The 14,346-nt window shown below is 37.3% G+C and overlaps 1 protein-coding gene across 1 annotated transcript in view; it reads left to right on the top strand.

Annotated features, from left to right (window-relative positions):
• The window catches only part of gramd4a (GRAM domain containing 4a), a 78,503-nt gene that overhangs the window by 27,147 nt on the left and 37,010 nt on the right, over window positions 1-14,346 (top strand). Inside the window, exon 3 of the mRNA XM_016291802.1 lies at window positions 1,572-1,680. Within this exon, the coding sequence (XP_016147288.1) occupies window positions 1,572-1,680 (109 nt within the window). The remainder of the gene's footprint in view (window positions 1-1,571; window positions 1,681-14,346) is intronic.

Raw genomic sequence — 14,346 nt, 5'->3', positions numbered from 1 at the left:
GGGCTTGTGGCAACCACATGTGACGAACCCGGGCTGGACTCGGCTTCGTCCACGGTGAAAACCGATCCGGCGATCCACAGCGCGAAGTTGATGTATTTCCTCAGCGACCAGCACGGATCAGCTCCAGGCATGACGAAGCGGATATCGTCCTCTTTTGGAAGACCAACCAAAGTAGTTTCGCTTTCACAACGAAACAGTGCCTTCACGACATGGCGGCGGCAACAACAATACTACAGCGAGAATAAAAGTTACACCTTCTTTCTTTGTGTGAACATTTGGGCGGCGTTATGCAAATCTTCCCACATAGTGACGTAGATATGTGGGGGCGTGTTAGAACGAGCCGTTTTAGGTAGGCGTGGTTGAATCTTAACTTTTATAAAGAATATCTCTTTGGATTTGAGACTTTAGTCTTTGCAACTTTACAGATCTTCTTTATGCACCAAGAGCTTGTAACACTCCAAAGAGAAATTTAAATCGTATCATATGACCCCTTTCACAAATGGTTTAAGACATGTCTGATTCCTAGCACTGGAATATGCCTGTTTTAACTGGAAATATCAACATAGTTTAGAAAATTCTACAAATATAGTATTGCTTTTTTGTCTAGTAGTAACTGATAGATGTGGCAAATATTTTAGAATTATCAGTGACTTTTTTTTGTTGAAACTTTTGGATGTTTCCTTGTCTGCTGCCTGATATGACAGCTCAAGATTGTCACTAGTGAAGGATGTGTGACTGGCTACATTATTATGTTATTATGTATGATGCTTTATGAGTTCCTGCGGCACCAGGGTGATTGGTCACATGACATTTATGGCGCACTTGATTGGCTCGTAAAAACCTGTAGCCCAGAACTAAGCACCCATGACCAAATCCCTCTGAGTTTTAGCTACTTTGTTGCTTAAATGCTTTTTTTTTCGCTATGTTGTGCTCTGCTGGGTCTCTCTCATCCCCTTAATTTCACTCTATTTTTCTCCCTAATTTGCCATCACATTTTCCCATTTTCTATTTCCCCTACTGTTGCTTATGTGTTTATGTATGTGTCTCATCAACTTGGATATAATCCTGCTGCAAATTGCATGAAGCAAGCATTTTACTGTCAGAGGTTTAATGCAGTGACACCAAACGTGCATGTGTGTGTGTGTGTGTGTGTGTGTGTGTCAGAGAAGAGAGCATGCCTGCACTGTCAGTCGCATTGGCCTCTTAAAGAGAAACCTCTGCTTTTCTGTTGTCTCTCTCTGCAGTGCCGCCCTCTCTCCTAATCTCTCACTCACCTACTTTCTCTGTCTCTCTTTCTCATTGCGGTTCATCTTTCTGCAGATCTTGCGTTCTTTCAGCCTGCGTGTCTGTTTGTGTGTGTGTGGCGGGATGGAGTCAGAGCAGGTTCATGTCGTGCTATCAGTGAGTCCGAATATTACAGTCTACGTTTGCCACTGACACCGGCCTAAATTAAATTAAAGGAGGAAGACATCATAGAGAGGACTGGTATTCTGTAAGTCACATCTTGGAGAGGCTTGTGTGTGGTTTGTTTCAGGCTCATGCCTGTCAATAACACTGTGTGTTTTTTCTAGGCTGGTTTGGGGACTTTGTCTGTCATGCAAGACCTGAGGAGCGAATCGGAACGTCTCAATGAGATCAAGGGTCATTTGGAAATTGCCTTACTGGAGAAACACTTCCTACGTGAGTACTGGAAAAATATCTGTGCATGTATTCTGTGTATGATATATGGAGTATAAAGCTGAACAGAAGTTGGGATGCCCTTTATGTATATGCACAGTGTTTCATTCATACCTACAGGTTATACTGTAGTAAGACTGGGCTCAGCATGGGTTGTATACCATAACAAAAATTTACCACGGTATGATATCATCCTTTTCAGTACCTGACCCAAATGACCTTGTGCTGCACTAATGTGAGTGAGAAGTTAGCACTGTAGCTTACTTCAACTGTTTATTTTAATTTGTATGATTTATGAAGCCTTTACTATATGACCATTATTCTTAAAAAATACTTCTGGCCAGGGTCAGAAATTAACAAGGGCTTGTGGCAAACATGCAACTGGAAATTACAAAAAAAACAAAAAAAAAATACACTTGATATTTAACATTTTGTGGGGAAAATGCCACCGTACTGAATTCCTTAAGGTTGGTTTTATTACGTTTAATATATTTCATAATATTTTATTCTAGGGCTGTCTCTTTGAACAGAAGGTTTTGTTCAGAATTTCATTTAATGAATTCAGTAGAGCTTTTGTCATAAATTGATGAGATTTTCATCTGTCATAAAAATGTCCCTGAAAATCAATTCCAGAGGTCAAATATTTAATATAAACATCATTTTATTACATCAGTCTGAATTCTTATTGCACGAGCCACATTTAAAGCTGCTGTAAAATAGCCGATATATGCTCACCACTGATTGCACATGAGTTTTGAAGAAGACTGTGTCTTATGTCTTTTCTTTATTTTAAATATATAGCATTTCAGTTTAAATTCAGGGCTCAGTTATGATCCAACACTCTGGTTTGTTCTTGTATGTCTCTTCTTTGCGTTTTCATGTAGGTAACGTATGTTAGTCTTCAGTTGTGTGAATGGCTGCAATACTTTTTTAAACTCTTCTAGATATATGCTTCATTATACATCATGGTGTGTTGAAGGTTTACTGTGGTGACAAACTTTTAGCAGATAAATTGTAACCTCTGTATGACAGTGGGGATGTGTTTATGTGGTCATTTTACCACATGGCTTGTTTACACCAAGAACACAGCTAAAAAAGTTGTGCCACATTTATTGGTGCAAACAAATTACAAATGTTACCTAATTTTGGACTGAATATCCTGATCACCCTGAGTATGTGGATGTGTGAGAGAAAAATAATTTGTGGTACTTGTGTTTGGGTGTTGTTGAACGTTTGCAATCTTTTTTATGTGACGGAATGTTAGTACTATGATAGTAATAATTAAAACACCCACACTCTGTGGATAAAATGTTCTTTCTGCAGTTCCCATGAGAAAAACTGCTTCATGACGGAACTAAATAATGTCTTTATTAAATGGATAATTCAGCCAAAAATGAAATAAATAAATAAGTCATCTACACGACTCTGTATATCAAGCCTTCTGAAATCTTCATTGTGAGGAACAAACCAAATTTAACTTATTCACTGATACTCCTTCTCTCTTTAGTGCTGCTCACTAAATGAAATCAAAATCAAGATGATTCTGAAAACATAATCTATTTTGTGAACTGGATCAACTGATTCACCGAAAAGATCAGACTGAATGAATCATTCACAAGTGCATCACTTCTCTCATGAATAGCCGAAAAGAGCTTAGACTGGTCTCAAAATGTTCAGTGAATAATGACTTAAATAACTTGTATGGCTTATGAAGACTCTAGTACTTGACTCTTATGGACTATTTCATTTATTGCACCTTTATGTCCTTTTTGAAGCATGAAAGTATAAGTGGAAGAAACATACGACTTTATTCAACAATTCGTCTCCTCCTCCAGGGTGACGCGGAGGAGACGAATTGTTGAATAAAAATTGTTGAAGAGTATTCTCGTAGCTTCGTAAAATTACGGTTGAACCCCTGATGTCACATGGATTATTTTACCGATCTCCTTGCTACCTTTCTGGACCTTGATCGTGGTAATTACATTGCTGTCTATGGGAGGGTCAGAGAAGCTCTCAGAATTGATCAAAAATATCTTAATTTGTGTTCCGAAGATGAACGGAGATCTTGCGGGTTTAGAACGATATAAGGGTGAGTAATTAATGACAGAATTTTCATTTTTGGGTGAACTAACCCTTTTAATGTAATTACAGTTATTCACCGTATATAGTACAGAAACTTACTGTTAACCAGTTAACAGGTTTTTACTGTAGAATTTTACAGTCTTTAACTGTTAAAATCACATCCATTTTTACAGTGTAAGGGTATATACAATATAATTAGCTCAGTATAAAAACAATAGTTAATAGGCAGTCTATTCCCTGACAGGAAAACAATTAAATATGCGTGTGGGGGGAGTGATATGATCATTGTGTACATGACTGCAACAGTAAACATCGGAATGACATATGAACAGCAACTGAAGGTCATTAGTGAATGACACAGTCACAATCAAATGTTATATAAACCTAAGTGTGCCACTGTCAGCAGACTCCCACACACAGGAGAACCCATACATGAGCTCTGCAGAGGAAGTGAGACAGCACACACAAGCTAGAGGAAAATGAATGGGGAGAGAGAAATAAAATATGAAGCAGGAAAGGGATTACGGAGTGAAGCTGCTGGAGCATCGGGATAAGCAGTGTTATAGTCATGTCTGTGAGCTCTGATGCATTTCCTTCCAGAGATGTAGCACATAAATGTGAATGGGAGAAATTTTAACACTAGAAATTACAACGCTGTAGTATTACCTCACTTAAAAGAGTCAACTGCTGTTTAGATCAAATTTAGAGTTTGTTTTCTCTTGAACACACATGAGATTAGCCTGACCAGATCATAGTTTTTGTGCCAAAGCTATAAAAGCTGTATTTGCTTGACTAGGGAATGCATTCCCTGGGAACTCGAACCATGACTTTGGCATTGCCCTTCTGGACTGCTTGAGCTACAGGATGTAATAATATACCTTATAATGACAATAGATTTTCTAAATGAAAGACTTGGCATGATGTGTCTTAAGCCATCGTTTTTTTGATTGAACCCAAGTTTGCATTGAATTGAACATGAATGAGATTTAAGCGCTTGTTTGAGGCCAAGATTTTCTTAAATATTTGACTGTTCATCACACAAAGCTATCGCCTCTTGAAATGTAGAATCCTATGGCCTGCTTTTACAATGCTTTTATTGTGCTTTTCTGTCATTTCTGGACTTTGATAGTGCAAATCACTTTTCTTTTTTTTGGGGAAATTCATCTATTATGTTTCATGGACAAGAAAATCATGGGTTTCCTTTCCTCTTGTCCTTCTCCTCCTGTTCATTCAACTAAGTACATTTATATTTTACATTGATGCATTTGACTATCCAAAGTGACTTGCATTAAATTGAACCCATCTTGCTGTTGCTAGCATCATGATCTATCAGTTAGGCTCAAGATATTATTGATGGGAGTGTGTGTGGAACAGATGCTGAGTTTGACACTCAGCTGACATCAATTCCTACCTATGACTGAGAGTCTATTTTAAGTGTGTGTGTTTATCCCGTGTGTTGCCGTCTTATTGCTCTGACCCATTTAACACTGCATTACCAGTCATCGCAGAGTAGTTGTGCTGACATCACAGACATTTCCTGTTACACTTTTGTCTTCATCTTTCTAGACCTTAGATATATACACAATACATTTTAATACAAGTTTAAATATGCATTGTTTAACTAAATAGTTGATAATGATAATTGTGAATTTCCTTTTTCCTTTTTATTTTTATTTATTTTATTTTATGTATTTATTTATTTATTTTTGGAGGGGGATTATGGCTTTGATAAGTGACCTACAAAAAGGTTTACATTACATTTTGAATATTAGATTCAATGTGTTGTCAGACTTTTGAACCTCACTTTATATATAATGGTTTTCTGATGTGATTTATAGACATGATTGATGATTCATGGCAGCATGTGTGTCTGTTGCAGTGTCATAGTTCTATGTCCGTTAGGGTTAAGTAATGAGATTAAGAGATGAAAAGTTAATCGCCTTCTCTCTGGCAGCACACACCGAAAACACACAAAACCCACACACGAAAATACTGATTCTGTATTATGTGAAAATGGACTACATTTAAGCTGAATGCTAAGTTTCAGAGTTGAAATGTTTATCAGAACTGCACATTGTTTAGTGCATGGAAGCTCAATTGTCTGGGACACAAAGAAAATCCAAAGATTTATCTGAGGCCTGGGTTTTGAAAACTACTCTTCACAATATCCATAACATATGACTGGGAATATGTGTTACATAACAGTTCCTAATGAATACACATCAGAGCTGAGGATTCCTTTTCCTGCATTATTTACTCTCAATGTCCCAGCCTTAACAGCAGACTGCTCTAAATTAGCTATTCTCTTTACTATTATTTATATCCCATGTTTTCTGTCTCGTATTTCCCTTTCCTCCCTCCACACAGTAGACATCATGTTTTGTTAGGTTTCCAGAAAGAAACTAGAACAGGCGATAAAAATAATTTATAGTTTTTGCCAAAATTGTTTGATGCGTAGTTTAAAACAATCACAAACAAATTTTGTTTTACATAAAATAAGACCAACCAAATATCAGTACAATTTGTTTTGTTTTGTACGACCCATGTATTATCATCTTGTAAATTTTATAGTGTGCATGAATTTCACTGTAGAGTGTAACAGTGCCCACCCCCTTTTTCAGCAGGGTTGGATCCAGACAGTTTTTTTCCCCCCATTATTTGACCCATAGGGATTTTTAAAAAGTCTTTGTTAAAAGCCATGAACCAAGCCAACCAGCCACGAGGTTAATCATTACATTACAAACTTCAGTTTGAAGCAAAAAAAATATTAGAAAATTGTACAAAAATAAAAAGATACAAGACTGTGTACATCACAGCTTTTTTGAGTGAAAGGACTGCGATCCCATGAAGCATTATATATAGTGTTTTTCTGTCAATATGGGGTGCTGTGTGTACATTAATGAGGAAAAAAAATTAACTTAAATGATTTTAGCAAATGGCTGCAATATAACAAAGAGTGAAAAATTTAAGGGGGTCTGAATACTTTCCGTACCCACTGTATATATATGTATACATTATTTGTTTTGCATTATTTGTGCTGCAGACATTGTTGATGAGAAGTGTACAATTACTTTTCTAAGCAGTCAGACTTAAGGGTTTTCAACTTGCAGACAATAAAACTAAACCGAAAGAGGGACCGAAGTCACATGTAGATTTCAGAATATGAATAATCCCCAGCAACCACTCAGAACCTCCTAGACATTTCAGAACACCTTAACAACCACATTCCAAAACCTGTCAATGTGTTAGTATAGTCGTGGGGGCTAGTTTTGTATGGGCAAACACCTCTCACATTTCTTTAGAAATGTAAAAAATGTAATGTAAAATAAAGCATCATTGGTTGCTTGTCAGATTTGTATCTTCATTGTGGCCTTGACTTATAATTAGTATGACAGTAGTGCCGCTGGCAGGAACTGTGACAGCCTGTAAAATATCAGCTGAAGAGTGGGACAGAATTAGGCCAGTGAGTGGGCCAACATTGATCCAGAGCTCTTTACACAGAAGAGAATAAAATAGCAGAAAGAGAAAACGAGGATGTTAAAAGAGATTAATATATGAAAATGACTTTCATTATACCTCTAAAAACTCTAGTCTTGGTAATTTGCCCCCCTGGAAGCGCCCCACACATTATAATGATAAATGCCAGCAGAAGCCTGGTGGTTCAGATGGCCTCATCCTGCTGGGATTTGATGCTATATACAGAAACATCGTGCCAATGTCATTTCCCTCAGTACTCCTCCAAATTTGTTCCTCCTAAACTCTGAGAGACTGTCTCTTATTTACTACACCCACACCCTCTCCTCCACTTTCTCTTCCTTTCAGGCAGGTTACTATGCAACAGCGGCATTCAGTTAGGGGTTTATTGTTGCTCTGAAAGGCTGCCGCTGACTCAGAGAGAGAAAGCTTATGTTTCCTCTCAGATGAACGAGAGGTTCACTCCTGTGAAAGGCAGCACACATCACAGTACAACAATAAGCCAACCATGTCTCAACCCAAGGCTCGCAAAAGCAAGACCAGTGTCTCAAAGATCTCACCAAGAATAATTAAAGATGATGGCAGAATATTTACTAGAATATTGTTGTTTTTAACTTAATAATGATCTCCTCAACCTTAAAAATGGATAATGTCTCAATAACAATCTCTAAAACAAAGTCTTCAAGTGACTCCCTAGACACCCTAGTACCCAGACTCAAAACAATGCCAAACTCCTAAAAGACCTAAACTATTACCTATTAACTAATACCTAATACTCCCTACAGCCCCTTAAAGCCCAGAGCCACTTCAATACCAGAACTCCTCAGATTAAGACCTATTTGAGACTCCAAAAGTCTCAAAATATTACCAAAACTCCCTAAAGACCTAGACTAATACCAGATTCTCTATGGCCCAAACCAATACCAGGCCCCTCAAGTCCCAGAGCCACTCCAGTACCAGACCCCCTAAGACTAAGCCTATTTCAGACTCCCAAAGACTGTAAAGGCAGCTAAAATCCAGACTAATATCAGACCCCCTAAGATCCAGATGAATACCAGGCTTCCCTAAAGCCCAGTCCCACAACAATAATAGGCCCTCCCGAAAGACTCAGACAATGACAAATCAATAACAGTTTGCCTAAGACCAAGGCCAATACTGGATCTCCAAACACCAGACTCAGACCAATACCACACCCCATTAGACTAAGTCCCAAACTAATACCAAACACCCCAAGAGCCAGGCAAAGAGAAGACCCCTAAATGCAAAGACCCAACACCAAAATTCAAACCCAAAAATTCAAGACCTGTTGATCCAACCCCAATAATATAAAAGAGAGAAAATGCTGATGTTTAAAACACATGGAGACTTTGTACGGTGGCTCAGTTGCCCTTCTGATCTCAGATCCAGACCAAAAAAAAAGTGATGGTTTTTAGATCATCATAGATGGACCAAGACCACAATATTTGAGCTTTGTTTAATAAAATAATGGAACACAAAAATAAAGCAATGGTCATCCAATGCTATCTGATAGCTTTTGGTAATATCAAAGTAGAAAAATTATGATTTATATGGTTATTGGTGCTTGGTTAAAATAATTGGAACTGAATCTCCTGCCTCTGAGGTATAGTTGTAAAACAATATTAAAGTTAAACTGATACTCTTAGATATTTTTTAAAATGTTCAGAGAAACCTGAACCTTTATTCCTAATGGGGCAACACTGTTTGAGCATGCAAACTATGAATGGAAAAAATTCAAATGGATCCATTTTTAACAACAGCCTGGTTAACATTACTTAACCTGAGTCATGCAAATGTCAGGACTGAATTACATGACCATGTTGAGTTTGGTAACGTCACTGTATAGTCTTTGTGTTAGTACATTGCTCTATTTCAAACAACTTGCTGCTCAGTGTTGTGAAAAAGACCTTACAGAATGTGAGCAAAGTGCCAGAATGGCCAGTGGCTTTCTCTGGTGAATAGAGCTTTTGTTTCACCTCAATCAGCAAGGAACAATAGTTTTCCTCTAGGTGCGTAATCCACCCGCAGGTTTTAGATGGAGTCTGCTGAGTTACATTTTATGATTGTTGTCATAAGAGTTGTAGTAGGCAGTAGTGGATGCACACCTACATAATCTATTGGATGCCATCTTCTTGATCCTACAGTACATTTCCTGCCATTTGGACTAGTTCACAGCAAGCAAAACTGGCCACAAGTATTTGGTGCACCAAGATGCAAAGACAAACCTCAAGGAGCCTTTTGTTTGTGGATTTAGAAAATCACTGGGTGCTTGATAACTGAAAGCTACTTTACTTCGATTGGACATCAGGTCTTAATGCATGGAGGCCTTTTCTCTCAGATATGGACTTCTTCTGCAATGGAATCACAGATGACCTCAAAGGCAACCTCAGCCTAAGTGAGCAAGTGACCGAATTTTCATTTTTGGATGTACTGTTGCTGCTTTAAGTTTTCAAATCTGTATTACTAATTCTTTATCTGGAGTGGTATTTAGCTTCCATTGCTTTTTAAAAGTTTAGTATTTAGGATAGTTGATGTACTTGTCCTGTGGCATCTGCACATTTTCACACACTGGCTGAGAGTATGATGGTGTGTTGTGACAACACTAAAACAGGTCATGCCCAAAGCTATAGTCCCATGATGCAATGAAGTGTGACAGTATGACCAGAACAGCAAACCAGGCCACTGGTCAATGCTAATTACACAAACAGAGACCGAATGAGGGAGGAATTGATAGCATTAGTAGAACATTCGTTCTGAGCTAACAGGGAGTTTGTTAGCTGTTAGCTTTGTTAGCTGTGTTGTTAGTATTTCTCCAGGGCGGGGTCATTCATCTCTGCTGTGCTCTTAATAGGTTTACATGAATTGTTGCCATGCTTAGTAAGAGTACATGTAAACTTCCCTTACCGAAAATAAGTATACTTCAAGTTTATTTTATTAAGTATACTTAAGTAAAGTTCAAGTATATTTTTAAGTATACTTTATGTAGTAGGTATACAAATATCAGTGTACTAGTAGTATTCTTGTAAGTGTACTATTTCAATACTCCTTGGGACTAAATTGGCCCACTTTCTAGTATATAAAAACATACTTTTAAGTGTCCTTTAAGTATAACAGTAGTAAACTTTGAGTACACAACTAGTTTACATCTATGTTTTTAGTTTTGTATTGCAACTATACTAAAAGTGAACTTACAGGTATACTGATAGTTTACTAATTAAATACTTGTCCCATTTTTAGTACACTCTGAAGTATAGTCTCAGTAAACTATTAGTTTAGTAGTTTTATACTGCAAGTATACATGTACGTTTTCTTTAAGTGAACTTTACATCATACTTTAAGTATACTACTATGCCCCCATTTAGGTATTAATTTGTTTTGTTATATGAATATCTGAACATACAAAACATCAAAAGAAAGAACAGGGTATCTGCTTGTAAACAAAAACATTTTAATCTAGCGTCATGCATTTTTTTTATGAACACTTGAATGTGGGTAAGTTTCATGAATAAAAAAATTAATAAATAAATAAACAACATTTTGAGCAAAAAGCTGAAAAAAGACTATGAATTGGATTCAGAATGATAATCCAAACGTAGATGAAGTCAATCAACACCCCAAAGCTTGACAGTCATTACCTCTTCGTGGGTCTACAATTTATTCCTGGTTTTATGTCTGATGATTGTGTTAGATTACATGTGGAAGCATCTGTTGTTTCGGTTTCTTCTTCACTTGTGTTTTGGAAATTATGTAAAGAAAATTCTTTTCTACCGGATAACAATGAAAACATGGATTCCCGGAGCGCGAAGTATAGCTCAAATTTATTTAGACTTTTTCTATGTATAAGTCAAGTATACTTAAATGTCATTTTAAGTATATTTCTGAGAAGTATATAAAGCACATTTCTGAAAAGTAAATCAAAAGTAGACAAAGTATACTTTCCTATTTTTTAGTTTAAAAGAAGTATACTAATAGCACACTTGAATAAACTTCTTTTTCGTAAGGTTTCCTAAGACCAGCAACCTACAGTACAAGTGACCGCTTGTGAACTTTGCTTCAGGTTGTTTCACTGGGAGGTCTTTGATGGCATGCCCACAGTCAAACTATTCAAACTATTATGACATCATCAATTTGAGTAGTTGCCTGTCTTTACATGTCAGCCAAAACAGTGTTTTTCCTGTCTAAGTGGGAGTTTCTTGACAGGAATAAGCTTTAAATCATACTTTATGCTGAGAGATGGGATGTGACTCAAAAACAGGCCAGGACCTACTCAACACAGCATTTCTTTTTTTTAATTTGTTATTAATATAATTATGTAACTCATCCAATTCATTGCAAGTGTGAAAAGAGAGCCCACCCAAAGGCTATTCTGATTGGCTGTGATTTGTGGTAGATTTTGTTGAGTCTTGTTGCCAATGCCATATTGTGTTGCGTCACAATAGAGAGAGAAAAAAATCATACTTTATGCTGAGAGATGGGATGTGACTCAAAAACAGGCCAGGACCTACTCAACACAGCATTTCTTTTTTTTTATTTGTTATTAATATAATTATGTAACTCATCCAATTCATTGCAAGTGTGAAAAGAGAGCCCACCCAAAGGCTATTCTGATTGGCTGTGATTTGTGGTAGATTTTGTTGAGTCTTGTTGCCAATGCCATATTGTGTTGCGTCACAATAGAGAGAGAAAAAAGAGTTCTGTTGGTCAAGAAATAAGAGACTTGGACTGAAATCAAAACGCCATATGTTTGAATCCCATAAAAATACTATTTATCTAAAACAGAAGTAACTGGATGGATTTTATTTGCATTTGTTTCAGAAATATACTGATTGTATTAACTAAACCTGAGCAGAACATGGATATTAATATAACATCCCTCGCCCACTATGTTTGGTTTGCCTAGACAGCAGCAGAAGTGAGATGGGACGGTTGGCTGCAGGGAGAGATAAATAGCTCACAGAGCTGCTTAGAAAAAGTTATTTGTAAGGAAACAATTTCAATTAAAATGGTGAGCAGAACAAAGATTAGGCGCAATCCTGTATATCGCCTATGTCAGGATCCGCCACTGGGATATAAATGGGTTGGCCTTAGAATTTTTTCCCCTTGTAAGTCTTTGTGTAATTGCTTTTATATTGAAATGTTTGAGAACAACATAGACACTGTCAGTGGAGCTCTCAGAGTAATTTTCAATGTCTTTGTGTTGTTCTACCAATACTAATAATGTTCCAGTGTGAAACCATTAGCAGAGGAAGTCAGTGAGGTTTTATTCAGGGACAGATGGATGGGGATGGATACATAAAATGACCTCACAGCCTGACACAGTTAGGCCGGTTTGAGTGTGTGTAACAACTCTGAGAGCTCCTGAATCTTTTATAAGGTCTGAACAGGTGGACATGAAATTAGCTTGTGTATTTGTGCTATTAATTTATCACAGTGCTCTGACTCTGAATTTGAGGTACACATACACAGTTTGTCATTTCCCTTTATTCTGGGTAAATATTGTTTGTTTATTGTATATTTTAAGATGCTGCAAATTATGACATTTTCTTGAATTTTAATTATAAACTAGCCTTAGAAGAAAAACATATACAGTACTTCTTAGCTATAAAAACAAATCTGTTTTTTTATTAAGTGCAATTTAAGTGCACTGCTTCCAGATTGCTAAGAGATAATAATGGACATTATGATATTAAAGAGAGGATACTGTGTGCACATTAATGTATGCACTTGACACTTTGTGCTAAATAAACACAATGCTATAAGATTCCAGCGACAAGCACTTTGTTTCCTTTTCATTTATTTTCAAGATCTGTGGTAAATTAGCCAATGAAGCTTTCATTATGGCTTATAGTCATGCACAATGATATTTTAATTAAGATTATACCTTTTAACACTATAGAAAGCACATAATCAGTACCTGAGATTATCATCTTTTGACACACAGTTTATCTTGTCCAGATGCAAAGCTGCAGAAATGTTTCTAATATATAATTTCCTGTCGCTTGTCACATATTGTTGTCATGGGTGTCTAGGACAAAAACTCTGATTAAATTTGACAGATACCTTTTATCATGTTTTGCACCATTTGCATCTGGTTAGGACATGGTATTATGATGTTTACATTAATGCAAATGCATAACATTCATATTGAATGAGTAAACAGCAAGATGACTGCATTTACTAATGCTATATGTTTTATGACTAATGTTAACGTCTATTAAAATAATAATTAAAAGATGTGCCAGTTATCATGAAGTTCAGTTTTCCTTGGCCTAGTTTTATAAAGTCATGTCACATTTTATATGAGTGCACAGACAGTGTAGTTGTTATCTTAAAGGGGTCATATGATGCGATTTCAATTTTTTCTTTCTCTTTGGAGTGTTACAAGCTCTTTGTGCATAAAGAAGATCTGTAAAGTTGCAAAGACTAAAGTCTCAAATCCAAAGAGATATTCTTTATAAAAGTTAAGAGTCAACCACGCCTACCTAAATTGGCTTGTTCTAACACGCCCCCACATGTCTATGTCACGATGTGGGAAGATTTGCATAACACTCCGCCCAAATGTTAACGCAAAGAAAGAAGGCGTAACTTTGACTCTCGCTGTAGTATTGTTGTTGCCGTGTGTGTTCGTTGTGAAAGCGAAACTACTTTGTTTGGTCTTCCAAAAGAGGACGATATCCGCTTCGTCATGCCTAGAGCTGATCTGTGCTGGTCACTGAGGAAATACATCAACTTTGCGCTGTGAATCGCCGGATCGGCTTTCACCGTGGACGAAGCAGAGTCCAGCCCGGGGTCGTCACATGTGGTTGCCACAAGCCCACCGGCCGCTCCTTCGTCGAATCCGCCCGCCGCGCCGTTCTCAAGCCCGCCCGCCTCTGCTCACTCTAGCCCGCCGTGTGTGACGCTTTGTGTTTCGTTGTGAAAGTGAAACTACTTTGTTTGGCCTTCCAAAAGAGGACACAACTAGAAATCAGTGGTTAAGTTGTATTTACAACACTGTTCCAGAACAGTTCAACCCAAATATTCAGATATGTGCAGTACATTTTATGGAGGACTGTTTCCTGGGAGAGTAGACTACAATGCCGGCTGTTCTGACTC

This window comes from Sinocyclocheilus grahami, unplaced genomic scaffold (genome assembly GCF_001515645.1).
Source record: "Sinocyclocheilus grahami isolate Dianchi unplaced genomic scaffold, SAMN03320097.WGS_v1.1 scaffold276.1, whole genome shotgun sequence".
NCBI lineage: Eukaryota > Metazoa > Chordata > Actinopteri > Cypriniformes > Cyprinidae > Sinocyclocheilus > Sinocyclocheilus grahami.
Note: the sequence above shows the minus strand (reverse complement) of the source record. Positions and strands in the feature narration are given on the sequence as shown.